The sequence below is a fragment of the Ochotona princeps genome, chromosome X (assembly GCF_030435755.1).
Source record: "Ochotona princeps isolate mOchPri1 chromosome X, mOchPri1.hap1, whole genome shotgun sequence".
NCBI classification, from domain to species: domain Eukaryota; kingdom Metazoa; phylum Chordata; class Mammalia; order Lagomorpha; family Ochotonidae; genus Ochotona; species Ochotona princeps.
Genome location: NC_080865.1, coordinates 45,813,172 through 45,827,990, shown reverse-complemented (window position 1 = coordinate 45,827,990; position 14,819 = coordinate 45,813,172). Strand labels below are relative to the sequence as shown.

Genomic DNA, 14,819 nt, shown 5'->3' with positions numbered 1-14,819 from the left:
ACATGGGTCCATTTTAGTCTGCTGTGGAAAAAAATGCCATACTTTTGAAGTGGACATCGTTTAGAAATATGTATTGTAAATCTCATTCAGGAAATGTGCCACTGTGAGTGTTGAAATATAAATATGAAATTTAGAATTTCTTTAAAGCATCAAGAATCTTAGGATTTAAAAAAGAAATTCCTAAATTCTCAGATGAGCTCAGTAGATACTGTAAGGACACTCATTTTGCAAGAAACAATAAAAATGCTAAATGTGAACAGTGAGAATGGGAGAGATGGGAGAAGGACAGCTGTTCTGAATACAAGGTAGGGTAGTTCGGTGAAGCTGAAGAAAGATGTTGGGAACCCAGGGAAGTTACTGATTAGATCCCTCATTTTTGTACGTTCATGCTAACGCTAAAAAGGGGACTCTAAGATTATTCAACAAATTGTAAATTGAAATTTCCTGATAAAATCTCCCAATTTTTCTTTGTCTCATAGTAATGGCTTTTGGGTATTTTTATTTTTTGTTGTGTTCTTTAGTGTATTTATAGTAACCTAATTTGTATTATTTGTAGTTCTGGTGACAATTTCATTTATCTATGTTTTATGTTTATCTGTTCTAATTTCATTTTTTTCTTTTTTTCCCTGTTCACAGAAATTCTGGTTCACAATGTAGTCCTATATAGTATAGAATAATTGAAAAGCACTATTCATGATGCTGAAAGTAGATCTGTTAATACAAGTGTTTTTAAAAGAGTTCATGGAAAAATGAAATTAAGGATGTTTATTTTAGAGCCCAACATTCACATCTCTACAAGGACCCTTCAGTAAATACACAAGCGTGTATATTGTAATACCTATGGATTTCAAAAATTTCATGCACCAAAGTAATCTTTTTAAAATTTTTATTTTTGTTTTGTTAGAGATAAGGTGGATAAGTGTTTCATCCATCTACTAGTTCATTCCTAAATGTTCATAATACCTGAAATACTTGAAATTCAGTTTGAATCTCCTGTTTGTGGCTGGCAGGGACCCAGTTACTTGGACTTCCTAGAAGTACTGTTGCTTCCTAGAGTACACATTAGCAGGAAGCTAGCATCAGAACAGGGGCCAGGACTCAAACCCAAGCTCTCCAGTATAGGATATGGGCACCCCAAGTGGTATCTTTTTTTTTTTTTCTAAGAATTTACTTATTTTTATTGCGAAGTCAGATATATAGAGAAAAGGAGAGAGACAGAGAAAGATCTTCCGTCCAATGATTAACTCCCCAAGTGACCACAGTGGCTGAAGCTATACCAATCTGAAGCTAGGAGCCAGGAGCTTCTTCCATGTCTCCCATGCTGGTATAGGGTCCCAAGGCTTTGGGTCGTCCTTGACTGCTTTCTCAGGCCACAAGCAGGGAGCTGGATGGGAAGCAGGGCTGCTGGAATTAGAACCAGCACCCTATAAGATTCCAGAGTGTTCAAAGTGAGGACTTTAACCACTAGGACACTGCACTGGGCCCCCACTTGGCATCTTAACTGCTGTGCCTAGCACCTATCCCCCAAATAATTTTTCAGTTACATTTTTCCATGAACTAGATGAAACATTTTTGAATAAATTTTGGGAAATTAGATTATTATCTGCTTCTGTTTGCATTCATTATCTATTTTGTTCACAAGATAGCCTCACTGAACATAAAACCATGGTTAGTTGCAGATTGCTTATTTTATACTTCATGTATGTTCTAAAGACTACTGACAACAAACACCACATGTTCTTCCTTAGATGTGGAAGCTAAAATTACAAAAAGAAAGAACAACAAAAATGTGTGTGTATTAGTATAGCTGCAAAAGTTAAACTTTGTTTTATGTTTGGTATATCATTTGTAACTGTATGTTAACATTCTGTGATTGTTTTAAAATTTTTATAAATGAAATTGACATTTTACTTAATATGTGTAGTCCTTGCCTATATCGTAATCTATGGTCTTTTAAATTTTTTAGTTGCAAAACTCTTACTTAATATAGCATTAAACCTTTGAGGATAATATAGGTTAAAGATTTTTTTTTCTCAAAAACTGAAGGAGGAGGAGGAGGCAGGAAGGGAAGTATTAGTTCTTGATTGGCCTTATAAACATTGTTTATTCTATATTTAATTTTTCTTTTTAATTTAGTTTTCATGCTTTTATGGCATGTATTTTTGACATGAATAATACATCAAGGAGTTTCTGTGACTCTTTCCAACCATTATTAATGAATTAATGTCTTCTTTCTTAGATCACTGCATGGTTAACTTTATCAAGGAAAATTTGCTTGGATCTATTAAGGAGTTCAGGAATAGATTCATAAATCCAATCCAAAATGGTCAGTGTGCAGATTCTACCATGGTAGATGTCAGAGTGATGAAAAAACGTGCTCATATTCTCTATGAGATGTTAGCTGGATGTGTTCAGGTACAAATATATTCCATAATAATCAAATGTTGTTACTTTCTTGTAATATCAAGATGTTTTCTGAGTTTAATCTTTAATTTTATTCCCTCCTTTTCAGTGTGTAGTTTTAATGGTTTTATCGCCTCATATTAAGAAAAAGTTGAAGCATTCAACTTTCTACAAAAACGTTACAGTTGGGCATTTGACCTAGTTACCAAGATGCCCACATCGCACATCACAGTTCTGGCTTTCAGTGCCAGCTCCAGGTTCTGACTCCAGCATATATTAATGCAGACCCTAGAAGGTAGCAGTGATGGTTCAAGTATTTGGAATTCTGTCATCCGTGTGGAAGATGCGGATTGTATTCTCATCTTCTAGCTCCAAACTTTATTCCAGTCCAGTCCTGGCTGTTATGTAAATTTAGGAAATGAACCAGAGTACCAGAGGTGTCTGCTTCTCTATCGAATCAATAGTCAAAAATTTAAGCAGTATATTGGAAAATATTTCAAACTTCACTGAAAAGCCTAGAACATAGCTGATTAATTATTAGCATGTGTAAAGCCTTCTTTCTATATTATTGTGTTTATATTTTCCATCCTTGAAATAGGGAGTTCTTATAAGAGGATCAGAACTAATATTATTAGCAAATTTCTGTGCTCACTTTAATTCTATAGGGTAGCATTGTAAGCGTTTGTTATTTGAAATGATTTTGGGGAAAGCCAGTATGATTTAATCCTGAAGAAAGAGTTTTATTAGTTTGAAATATATCTATAATTTAAATAAGCTAATACATTTACATAGCAGATTATCAGTGAAGAAAATGAATGAATGATTGGGTAAATAGGTAGACATTTGGTCAGCAATCTCAAAATTAATATTTTCAGATATTAGATACAGATCGTAACAGAATGTAATAGAACAGTATTTCTGTGTTTTACAACTATCCAGGCAGCATTTTTTTAAGTTTAAGTAGTCATTTGCATCTTGCACTTAAACTGCCATCACGAGTGCTTATTCGTGCTCAGTTTGGCTAACATTTCCTCTGAAGTTCTGTGCTGTTTGGCATACTAGCACGTCTTACCCAGAGGACATCCCAAACTGTGTTAGAATTTGATGCATGGGTTTTACTATGTGATTAAAGCAGGCTATCTTGTTATCAACCACCAAGTATATTCCCTCATCATTTGTTATTTTCTTACTTCAGTGTAGAGGATACCATCCTGAATTCTTAAATCTATTTACTTGATCATATGACTACTTAATTTTAAAAACAGCTTGTTGTGTTGCAATATTGGTTCTCCCCACCCCGCCACTGTTAGGGTATCCCTGTGCTGGAGGTTTGCTCTCAGCTCACCACTGGATTGCGGCCATTACTCTATGCATTTGTTATCAGAGTACTATAGTGTGCAATTGTTTGAAATACATTAGCTATAATCATGTGTGGATAATTGTGTAATTAGCGTAAATGTGTTTAAGAAAATGTTTTCTGATATGTTTTGTATGTTTTTTAATTACAGGCAGTGAAAATGTTGAGCATTTTATTCTGATCCTACATTTAGATTGATTTTTATTTCTGTACTTATTCATTGCAGAGGAAAGATTATACAGCATTAACAAAGTTCTTGCCTCCAAAACATGAATATGTGTTAGCTGTGAGAATGACTCCTATTCAGTGCAAGCTCTATCAGTACTACTTAGATCACTTAACAGGTAACTGATACAGTTAGTTTGATGTTTTTGTCCTTTTTATAAAGATATTTCCCCCTAAACTCTACTTTCTGTGAATTTTACTGAATTGGTTGTTTTAATAATTTTGTGGAAAATGTAATTGAAATGTAGGTATATTTTTGTGTAAAAATCTTTCAATACAAAGAATTTTCAAAAATAACGTTGAAAAGCTGTTACATAACTGCTGTACCAAAATGTTTTAGTATAATTCTGTTTTCGGCAAACCCTTCGAAGTACTGTGATACAGTTAAACTCCAGGAAAAAACTGATGAAAAAATATTTGCAGTATATAGCTTAAATTTCAGGGAAAGTGCAGTATTTCAAATATTGGAGTATTAGATAATCAGTTCTTTAGTAGTCAGTTGCAACATGTTAACAGCTAAATTGAAAATGTTTAAACATACCCTTTTTCCTGCCAATACAATATTTTAGGGAGCTTTATTCTTTTAAAAATTGTTTTCTTTATTTGAAAGAGTGGCAGAAACAGGGGAAAGAGAAAGCAGTTTTTCGACAGCTTTTATAATCTTCAAAATTTCTATTAATTCAGTCAATTGCTCATTTTTTAATTTCCTGTGTCCTGAATTAATTTTCAAGCTTTTCTCTCACATTTTTTTGTATATGGTAAATAATTATAGTTTGTTAATTCTAGTTTCTGAAATATTTACTGTTTTCTTTTGTCTCTTTCATGTTTCTGTTTGGTTTTTAAGCATGTTACTTTGAGTTCTTGCATATTGAAGTATGTTTAAGTATAAGTTCTTGATATCCTTGAACCACTACATATGTTTTTAAAGTCTAGGGTAATGATTAGTTGCTCTCCCCTCCTCCATCCCCCAAAAAGCTTTGCTGTTTGTGTTTCCCGGGGTCTGGAGATATTCGTGGCCTAAAATGCTTCTACATTAACAATGTTTGCTTAAGGCTTTTAAACTCTTAAACTACTAGGGATTTGGGCTCATGATCGATTGGTGTTATGAACCAGGGTCTCTGTGGTATTTACTGTCCTGTTTCTTTGTATCTGTAAAATAACCGTACCCTTGAAGATGTTATCCATTTTAGCTATCTTTGTATGACAGTAAAAATTGTAGCTGTTATGTGAGATTCCTATATTGTGTGGGCAACTAGAAAACTGTATGACTATAAAATTTAGATTTCAACAGATGTAAAACATGTTTAGACATAAAAAATAAACCACTTCCTTCGTGTCAGCATTATAGGACATGTACCGATGAGAGAACTACTATCAAAAGATCCTCCTTTTTCATTTATTGTTCATTACGTGTAGAATTCTTTGATACCTTGTGATAGTGGGATTGGTTGGGTTTTCAGGGTTTCCTAAGTATATGTTATGCTGAAGTGTGTCATTGATTTGTAACGGTTAACTTTTAGAGGATATAAGATAGAGTCTTATGGTGTTAAAAAAGAATTCCTTAATTAGATACTTACTAAGGATTTGGGTAAACTAGATTTGGGAAGCCTGCAAGGAATTTCTGGATTTTTAGTGTCAACCCCTCCCTGGGGTTTTCCAGATCTTTTTAGTCCTTTGTTAATCTATCAGTGTTGTCAAAACTTTCGGAACCTCTGCAAAAAATTCATCATTTTTTTGTAGTTCACAGTTTGTTATTATGATTGATACATTATAGATACAATGATCCAGTAATAATTGTCAGTACTCTCTTTGGTAGAAAAGAACATTCTTTTATTTTTTTAAAGATTCATTTTTATTGCAAAGTCAATATACAGACAGGAAGATCTTTCGTCCATGGATTCGTTCTCCAACTGGCCACAATGGCTGGAGCTGAGCTGATCCTAAGTCAGGAGCCCAGAGTCTCTTCCAGGTCTCCCACACGAGTACAGGATCCAAAGGCTTTGGGCCGTCCTCAACTGCTTTCTCAGGCCAAAAGCAGGGAGCTGGATGGGAAGCAGGGCTACTGGAATGCGAACCAGCGCCCATGTGGGATCCTTGCACGTGCAAGGCAAGGACTTTAGCCACTAGGCTACATCACTGGGCCCATAATAAACATTTTTCGATAGATGTGTTTCCTTTGGCCTGACTTATTAGCATAACCTTTTGGTGTAGTTTCTGTCCTACACAAAGAATACACATTCAAATTCAGATCTGTTCTATAGGCAGAGGAAAATTCAATATGCTATATAATTCTTTTTTTCTACATTATCAAATTCTGCCAGAGTCATAATGGAAGTTTTGCATAATAAACATAGATTATATGATATAAACAAGAGTAGTTTCTCCATAAACGTAAAATTTACTTTTATTGTCAGTCTCTTTTATTTTAAGATTTACTTATTTTTATTGGAAAGACAGATATACAGAGAGGAGGAGAGACAGAGAGGAAGATCTTCCGTCCCATGGTTCACACCCCAAGCGGCCGCAACAGCTGGAGCTGAGCCAGTCCGAAGCCAGGAGCCAGGATCTCTTCTGGTTCTCCCACATGGGTGCAGGGTCCCAAGGCTTTGCGCTGTCTTTGACTGCATTTCCTGCCACAAGCAGGGAGCTGGATAAGAAGCAGTGCCACCGGGATTAGAACTGGTACCCATATGGGATTCTGGTGCATGCAAGGCGAGGACTTTAACCGCTATGCTATTGCGCCGGGCCCTGTCAGTCTTTCTTGAAGAGTAGAATGGTAGCTACCCTTAGCTTTCTTTCTTTCGTTTTTTTTTTTTTTCCTCCCTGACTATTTATTTTCATTGGAATGGCCTATTTACAGGGAGAAACATCTTCTGTACACTGGTTCACTCCCCAGGTAGCTGCAACGGCTGGAGCTGAGCTTATGTGAAGCCAGGAGCCAGGAGCTTCTTCTGACTTTCCCATGTTGTTACAGGGTCTTGGGCTTTGGGTCATATTCCACTGCTCTCCTAAGCCACAGTCTGGGAACTTGGTGGGTAAGGGTGCAGCCAGAACACAAACCAACACCCACATGGGATCCTGACACTTGCAAGGTGGATGATTGGCTAATCTACCCATTACACCAGGCCCTAGCTTACCTTCCTAGTAATTTTAAAGGAGCTTTCAGGGCCAGGCGGCAGTGGCCTAGCGGCTAAAGTCCTCGCCTTGAAAGCCCCGGGGTCCCATATGGGCGCCGGTTCTAATCCCGGCAGCTCCACTTCCCATCCAGCTCCCTCTTGTGGCCTGGGAAAGCAGTCGAGGACGGCCCAGTGCTTTGGGACACTGCACCCACATGGGAGACCTGGAGGAGGTTCCAGGTTCCCGGCATCGGATTGGCTCAGCACCCGCCATTGCGGCTCACTTGGGGAGTGAATCATTGGACGAAAGATCTTCCTGTCTGTCTCTCCTCCTCTCTGTATATCTGACTTTGTAATAAAATAAATAAATCTTAAAAAAAAAAATCTTTCATTCCGACTAATTTGTATAATAGAATAGCTAGGCATAATCTCATGGAGTAAGAAACTTATGTAATGTCATAGATGAACTAGAGTAAGGGACTTTAAAGCTTATTACAGCAGCAGTATTCACATTCCTCTCAAGTGCATACTGAACGCTTTGTAATATAGATTTTTATGTTACATGATAGTACAAGAATAAAATATTTTCTAAAAATTGTTTTTTGATTTTATTTGATTTCAAACATGTAAAAAAAAATGTATTCATTATGATTTTAACTAGTAGCTATATAGTAAAATTATTACTAGAGTTGATTAGATTTACTTATTAACATTTTTTTGTGGTAAAAAGTACCTAATGTTTTTAGCAAATTTCCAGTTTAGAGTATGCTATTTTTAACTTAAGTATTAATGGCTTACCTAGGACCTTATTTACCCTGTGATCTTCATCTTCCTGTTTCCCCTATTCCCTCAGTTACTATTTCTGTGTGTTAAGAGGTTTTTAAATGAGTTTATTTATTGTGAGATTGTGAATCTTTTTTAATTCTTTGTTTTATCAGATACGATGGCGTCTTCTAGGTTCATTCATTTTGTCACAAGTGGCAGAGTTTTTAAAAGCTGAACAATATTCCGTCGTGTACCTCCATATTGTTTTCCACCTGAATGTACCAGTGCCTATGCAAGAGTCCCCTTTTCTCGAAATGATCAATAATAGTTCTAATTTTTATAATTTTTATAGTTTCATTCAAACAAGTTTGATATTATAATGTCATTGTGGTTTTGATTTGCTTTTTTCTGATTAGTAATTTTTGAACACTTCTTCATATGTCTGACTATTTTCATGGGGTGAGTTCCTTTGTTTGCTTTTTAGTTGGTCAATTTAGTTTTTGTTTTGTGTTGATTCTTTTATATTTTGGGTAGTCTTTGATAAATAATTTGAAAATACTTTTACGCCATATTTTGATTTTGTTGGTTATTTTTTGCTGTTCAGAATTTTTTTAGTTTGATATAGTCCTATTTGTTTATCTTCTGTTGTCTTTGTTATGACATATGTATAAAACCCTTGTCAAAACAGCTATTAAGGGTATTTCTTTTCCATATTTAAACTTTTTAAATTTTATTTTTGACCATTTTTACATATTTGATTAGGATTCAAAGGGCAAAGGCCTGAGGAAAATGGGTGAGACCATTGTTGTTGCCTTCTCTATTAAGGATATTTTTACCTTGAACTTTCTTCATGGAATTATCAGCTTCAGCTCTTACTGTTATGTCTTTTAAAAACTTTTTGAGTTGATTTTTGTGGTTTAAGGATTTGTGTCTTATTTTTTTCTTGTTGCAATGCAGTTTTCCCAAGCATTTATTGAAGAGATAGTTGGCTTGTTGAAAATTATTGATTGTATACATTTGGATTTATTTCTGGTTTCCGGTTTGTTGCATTGACTTATGTGTCTCTTCTTTGGTTTTTATTTTTTATTATTTTATGATACAGTTCCATAGGCTCTGGGATTTCCCTTACTTCCTCCCCAAATTTACCCCCGCCCCTGATTTCCTCTGTTTCCTCTCTGTTGGTACAATAGTATAATCCTTCACAATCAGTCATAATTTCATCATTCTGCTATTTAATTGTATTCTGACATTGTAGGTATGGACAGTGGTAGAGTCCAGCATCCTATTGACAAGATACATTTAACAGCTTCATTGGGTGTCCATCTTAGATTTGGAAGTAGAGATGCGTACTGCATTGTATCTTTACATCTGGATATGATAGTCTCTGTTGCAGTTACTATACATCCTCTTAAATGAAAAGGTATAAAACAAAATCAGTAGGAAGAAAAAATAGAAAATTAACAATATAACATGCTACAGAATGACCAATGTATTACTACTGAAGAAATGAAAACCAAAAACCTTGAAGCAAACGATGCTATTGTATGACCTATGAGTCAGTGAAGAATTTAATGAGAAAACTGAAGGAATGAAACTAAAAACAAAAACATCCAAATCCATGAGATATAATTTCTGTTGATCTTTGTTGATGAGATGTTTTTCCTGGAGGCAATGGATACAGATAGATGGGTGTTGTTTTTTGATCCAGCCTACTAATCTACGACTTTTGATTGATAGGTTTAAGCCATTTACATTCAAGGTTAATATAAATCGGTAATTTGGACCAGTTATTTTAGCAGTGGGTTGTTGATCATTGTTTGATTTAGTTTTCTACTGTCATTTTACTGGGAGGGTCTTCACATTTGTCTTTGGTTTTCGTAGGTGCTATTCCTTTTGTCTAAGTATTATTTTGTAGGGCAGGTATGTTTGTAGGTATGTGAGTGAAAACAAAAGCACAAGGAACTAGAATGAAGGAGTGCAACTAGAGCAGTGCTGAGAGGGAAATGTATTGTTTTGAACACCTGTTTTCCTGTGAGGCTGGCATCCCTTTTGAACACTAGTTCATGCGCTGAGTGTTCCACTTTTTATGCAGCCTGGGAAAGAAGTAGAAGATAGTCCAAAAGCTTGGGCTCCTGCATCCATTTGTGAAACCCATATACATTCCTGGCTCCTGGTTGCAGCCTGGCCCATCCCTATCTGCTGTTAATGTTTGAGTAGTAAACCAGTAAACAGAGAATCAATTACAGTAAATCTCTCTTTATGTCCCTCCTCTCTTCCTCTGTCTCTGTTAATAAGTAGATGTATCTTAAATTTAAGGAAAAGTCTCATTATCTAATCCCTCTCCTTAAGAAAGTAGAAAGGAATTGGTGTTGTAACTTAGCAAGTGAAGCTGCTGCCTCCATGGTCGCATTCCCAGCTGCTCCAGTTTTGATCCAGATCCTTTTTAATTGCCTGGGAAAACGATTGGAAGATGGTCCAAATGTTTAGGCCCCTGTCACCCATGTGGGAGACTCGGATGAAGGTCCTGTCTCCTGTCATCTGACTTTGTCATGGCACATCCCTGGCCATTTGCAGCCAATTGGGGAGTGAGCATTTGCATCATCTCTCTCTCTCTCTTCCTCTCCCCCTCCTTTCCTCCCTCCCCCCTCTCTTCATCCCTCCCCTCCTCTCCCTCCCTCCTCTTCTCCCGCACTCCCTCTCCTTAAGAAAGTAAATGAAGAGCAGACTTTACCTAGAAGAATCTAGAAAGAAGAAAATAATAAGGAAATATGTGGTGGACATTGTGTTACAGCAGGTTAAGGTTCCCCCTGAGACTCCCGCATATCATGTTGTAGTGCTTAGATTTGAGTGTTGGCTTGTGATCCAACTTCCTGCTCATTTGTGCATTGGGAGGCAGCAAATGATGGCTGAATACTGGAGTCCTCAGCAGTCATGTGGAAGACTTAGATTGTGTTCCAGGCCTTTGTCTTTAGCCTTGCCCAATCCTGGCTGTAGAGGGCATTTGGAGAGTGAAGGAGCAGATGGTAGATGTCTCTGGCTTGCTCTTTGCCTTTCAGAATAAAATGGAAATAAAGCAAATGTGTTGAGTTGAAGCAATACTTGTAACATAAGCATACCATTTGAGCAGTGATTTGAGTCCTGGCTATTTCACTTCCATTCTTCTACCCTGCTAATGCACCTGGGAAATCAGCCAATGATAACCCAAGTGCTTGTGCTCCGTGGCTAGGACTTGTTTTCCTTTTTTTTTTTTTTTTATTTATTTTTTTTTCTTTTTAATACACTGGTTACTCAAAACCATGTCAACTCCATAACATTGCAAATTGCTGTTGATGTTATATTGGGACTCTTAATTGACTGTGATGATATTCTGCCAGCTCAAACTTCAGACCAGAAAAGGTCTCCCCAAGAAACTGTTCAACCAATCTGGACAATAAGTAGCTGGACTCTATGTTTGGTATATGTTTGCAAGGAAAGAATCTTGATTGAATTTGAACTGTAATACTGCATCAAGGTGGAGGAATCCACCGGGGGGGGGGGGGGAGGGAGGGGGGGATACCCAGAGCCTATGAAACTGTCACTTAATGCAAAATAATTAACAATAAAAAAAAAAAAAGAAAAAGAAAGAAAGGAGACCTGGATGGAGTTTCAAATTCCTGGCTTTGGCCTAGCCTGGTCACAGAGGTTGCAGCCATCTGGGGAGTTAATTAGCAGATGCAAGATCTGTGTGTGTGTGTGTGTGTGTGTGTGTCTCCTCTTTCTCTATTACTGTTTTCAATAAGTAAATAATGAAAACTTTTTATGGATAACAAAAATGAGAAAATCTTTGAAATGACAGGAAGCTCTTTGAAGAGATTAATGTTGAAAAAGTTTGGCTGTTTTTAAAAAGTAACAGAAGAAGGGCTCGGCAATGGCCTATTGGCTAGAGTCCTCATCTTGCATGCTCCAGGATCCCAAATTGATGCCATTCGTGTCCCAGATGCTCCACTTCCCTTCCAGTTCCCTGCTTGCAGACTGGGAAAGCAGTAGAGGATAGCCCAAGGTCTTGGTACCCTGCACCCACATGGGAGACCCAGAAGAAGTTCCTGGCTCCTGGCTTCGGATCAGCTTAGCTCTAGTCATTGAGGCCACTTGGGGAGTGAACCAGTGGATGGAAGATGTTTCTGTCTATATCTCTTCTCTGTGTGAATCTGCCTTTCCAATGGAAATAAATCTTTTTGGAAAAAGTAATAGGAGACAGCAGTTAATAATAAACATTTTAAGAAACTGAAATGATGTATTTTAGTAAAGTGGATTCCTCATTTTCATAACAATCATTTATGTTTTTCAAAATGATAGTATCTCTTAGCCAAATAGCAAGAACATATTGCCCTGCAATTTCATTAATATTTCATCATTACTGAATTTTCTCTTATCCTTGATGGATGCAAGGCTTCACTTAGACTTATGGCTAGGTAAATATGTACTTACTTGGATGCTGTTTTTTATCTCCTAATTGTTTTTTCTTTACCAAAAAGTCAGAAATATTTTTACTTAATGTTGTTAACTATTTTCATTGATACTTAATATAATTATTTGGCCTGCTGATATATTGTCTGTTGTTACTACATTTTTTTCAAAAGTCACCTATATTTCTGTAATAAAAATTTATAATATTTTCGTATTATGAGTTGGTTTCATAATCTCATATTTTTTTTTACCTGTAAGAAAGAGTTGTAACGTTTGCCACACTGCCAAAATGTTCTAACACGGATAAGGTTAAAACATCTAATCTAGAACCACCTAGGTAAAAATAGAGAATTCTTACATACTAACTTTTCATTTTTCTTTTTGAGCAGGTGTAGGTAATAGCAGTGAAGGTGGAAGAGGAAAGGCAGGTGCAAAGCTTTTCCAAGATTTTCAGATGTTAAGTAGAATCTGGACTCATCCTTGGTGTTTGCAATTGGACTACATCAGCAAAGAAAATAAGGTAAATTGAATAACCTTAAAATTGTTAAAAAGATATTCTTGAAAGCAGAATTGGTTTAGGGGAAAGATTTATGTGTAGATTGTACATGTAAATTTTCTGTTTCTTTGTAAATTAAATAAAACTTATTTCTAGTTCATTTCTGCATGTGTTGAATGCTTTATGATTTTGGAAGGTGTTTAAATGTTCATTTTTTTTACCTCATTCTCTAAAACAGCAAATCAATTTATATTTAGAAGTTACAAAAATAGTTCATTGTCCAGAGTCCCCTTATGTTAATATCTTGCATAACCATAATAAAATGATCAAAACCAAGAAAATTAAGTGATAGCATACTACTAACTAAAAAACCAGCTCTGTTTGAGTGTCAGTAATGTTTGTACTCATGTCTGTTTTTTTCCATGATCTTGAAAATCATCCATCCCTTAACAGTCTTACTTTCTAATTTATGATAATTCTTCAGTCCTTTATCTCATGTCAATTAACTTATCAAAAAGGAAATAAGCTTCATTGTAACTCTTGATATACATTGAAATAAGCTATTAAATTGTCTTTTTTTCTCTAGGGATATTTTGATGAAGACAGTATGGATGAATTTATAGCTTCAGATTCTGATGAAACTTCTATGAGTTTGAGCTCCGATGATTATACAAAGTAAATTGAGTACTTTTTGTTTCTTGTATTGATACATTGAAACTACTTACTGATTGTGCTTTGGTGATTGGTATTTGTCTTTTTGCTTTACTTCTATAACGATCTTTAATTTCTCCTTTTTTTAGAAAGAAGAAAACAAAGGGGAAAAAGGGGAAGAAAGATAGTAGCTCAAGTGGAAGTGGCAGTGACAATGATGTTGAAGTGATTAAAGTGTGGAATTCCAGGTCTCGAGGAGGTGGTGAGGGAAATGTGGATGAAACAGGAAGCAACCCTTCAGTTTCTTTAAAGCTTGAAGAAAGTAAGTTTAATTCGTGGGAACTTTATGCACATTGACTTCGGTAATGTTGCGTTATTATACATTTTTCAGTTACTTGTTCTCATTGGTTGACTGAAAGGTTATTTTGTCAGTGGACGATAGCCTAGGATAGTTAGGTCCACATGATACCTTCATTCACTAGTTTGTTCCTCAAATAGCTGCAGTGCCTGGCATTGCGCCAGTTCAAATGAGGATCCAGGAACTCTGTCTGGTTTTCCCATGTTGGTAGAAGGCACCCAAGCACTTGGACCATTTGCTTTCCCAGGTACACTAGCAGGGAGGTAGATCAGAAGTGAAGTAGCCAGGATTTTAACTTATATCAGTGTAATAGAGAGTGACAATCTTATGTGCCACAGCAAGCCCCTACAGCATATGGTAATAAATAATTGATAGCCTTGCTGTATAGTTCGTATATTTTAGTTTTATAAATAGGTGATAGAACTGTGATTTAGACCTAGATATGTTTAATTTGAAAGCCTACATGCTACATAGGAAAAACTTGAAAGGTTTCAGGTAATCAAGTCTAAAATAGTTCATTTTCTGCACCAACACTAATTTTAATCATTTACTTTTTTCTTGAATTCTGTATAATCTAAAATGATTTCCTCTGCATCATGCTGTTTCACTTTTGTTTGTATTATGTATGATCATTCTCTTGTTAAAAAAATCATTAGATTCAACTGTCCAGTAGATTCATTTGTATGTATTTTTTGTTACTTTTTTTATTAATTACATTGTATTATGTGACACAGTTTTATAGGTACTGGGATTCCCCCCACCCCTACCCTAACTCTACCCCCATGGTGGATTCCTCCACCTTGCTGCATTGCCACAGTTCAAGTTCAGTTGAGATTCTTTCATTGCAAGCATATACCAAGCATAGAGTCCAGTATCTTATTGTCCATATAAGTTAAACGGCTTTTGGGGGAAGACCTTCTCTGGTCTGAAGGTAGAGCCAGCAGAGTATCATCCCGATCAATTAAAAGCCACAACATGACATAAGCAACAATTTAGAACGTT

General features: G+C 36.1%; 1 protein-coding gene across 9 annotated transcripts in view; it reads left to right on the top strand.

Annotated features, from left to right (window-relative positions):
• The window catches only part of ATRX (ATRX chromatin remodeler), a 188,051-nt gene that overhangs the window by 112,367 nt on the left and 60,865 nt on the right, over nt 1–14,819 (top strand). For 7 of the 9 annotated variants that reach the window (XR_009244520.1, XM_058658604.1, XM_058658602.1 and 4 more), the window contains 5 exons: nt 2,240–2,415; nt 3,987–4,104; nt 12,699–12,832; nt 13,395–13,483; nt 13,609–13,781. Coding sequence is in view for 8 of the 9 variants with exons in the window: in XM_058658604.1 (XP_058514587.1) it covers nt 2,240–2,415; nt 3,987–4,104; nt 12,699–12,832; nt 13,395–13,483; nt 13,609–13,781 (690 nt within the window). In the remaining variant the exon portion in view is untranslated. The remainder of the gene's footprint in view (nt 1–2,239; nt 2,416–3,986; nt 4,105–12,698; nt 12,833–13,394; nt 13,484–13,608; nt 13,782–14,819) is intronic. The other 2 variants (XM_058658603.1, XM_058658599.1) reach the window with 1 other exon arrangement.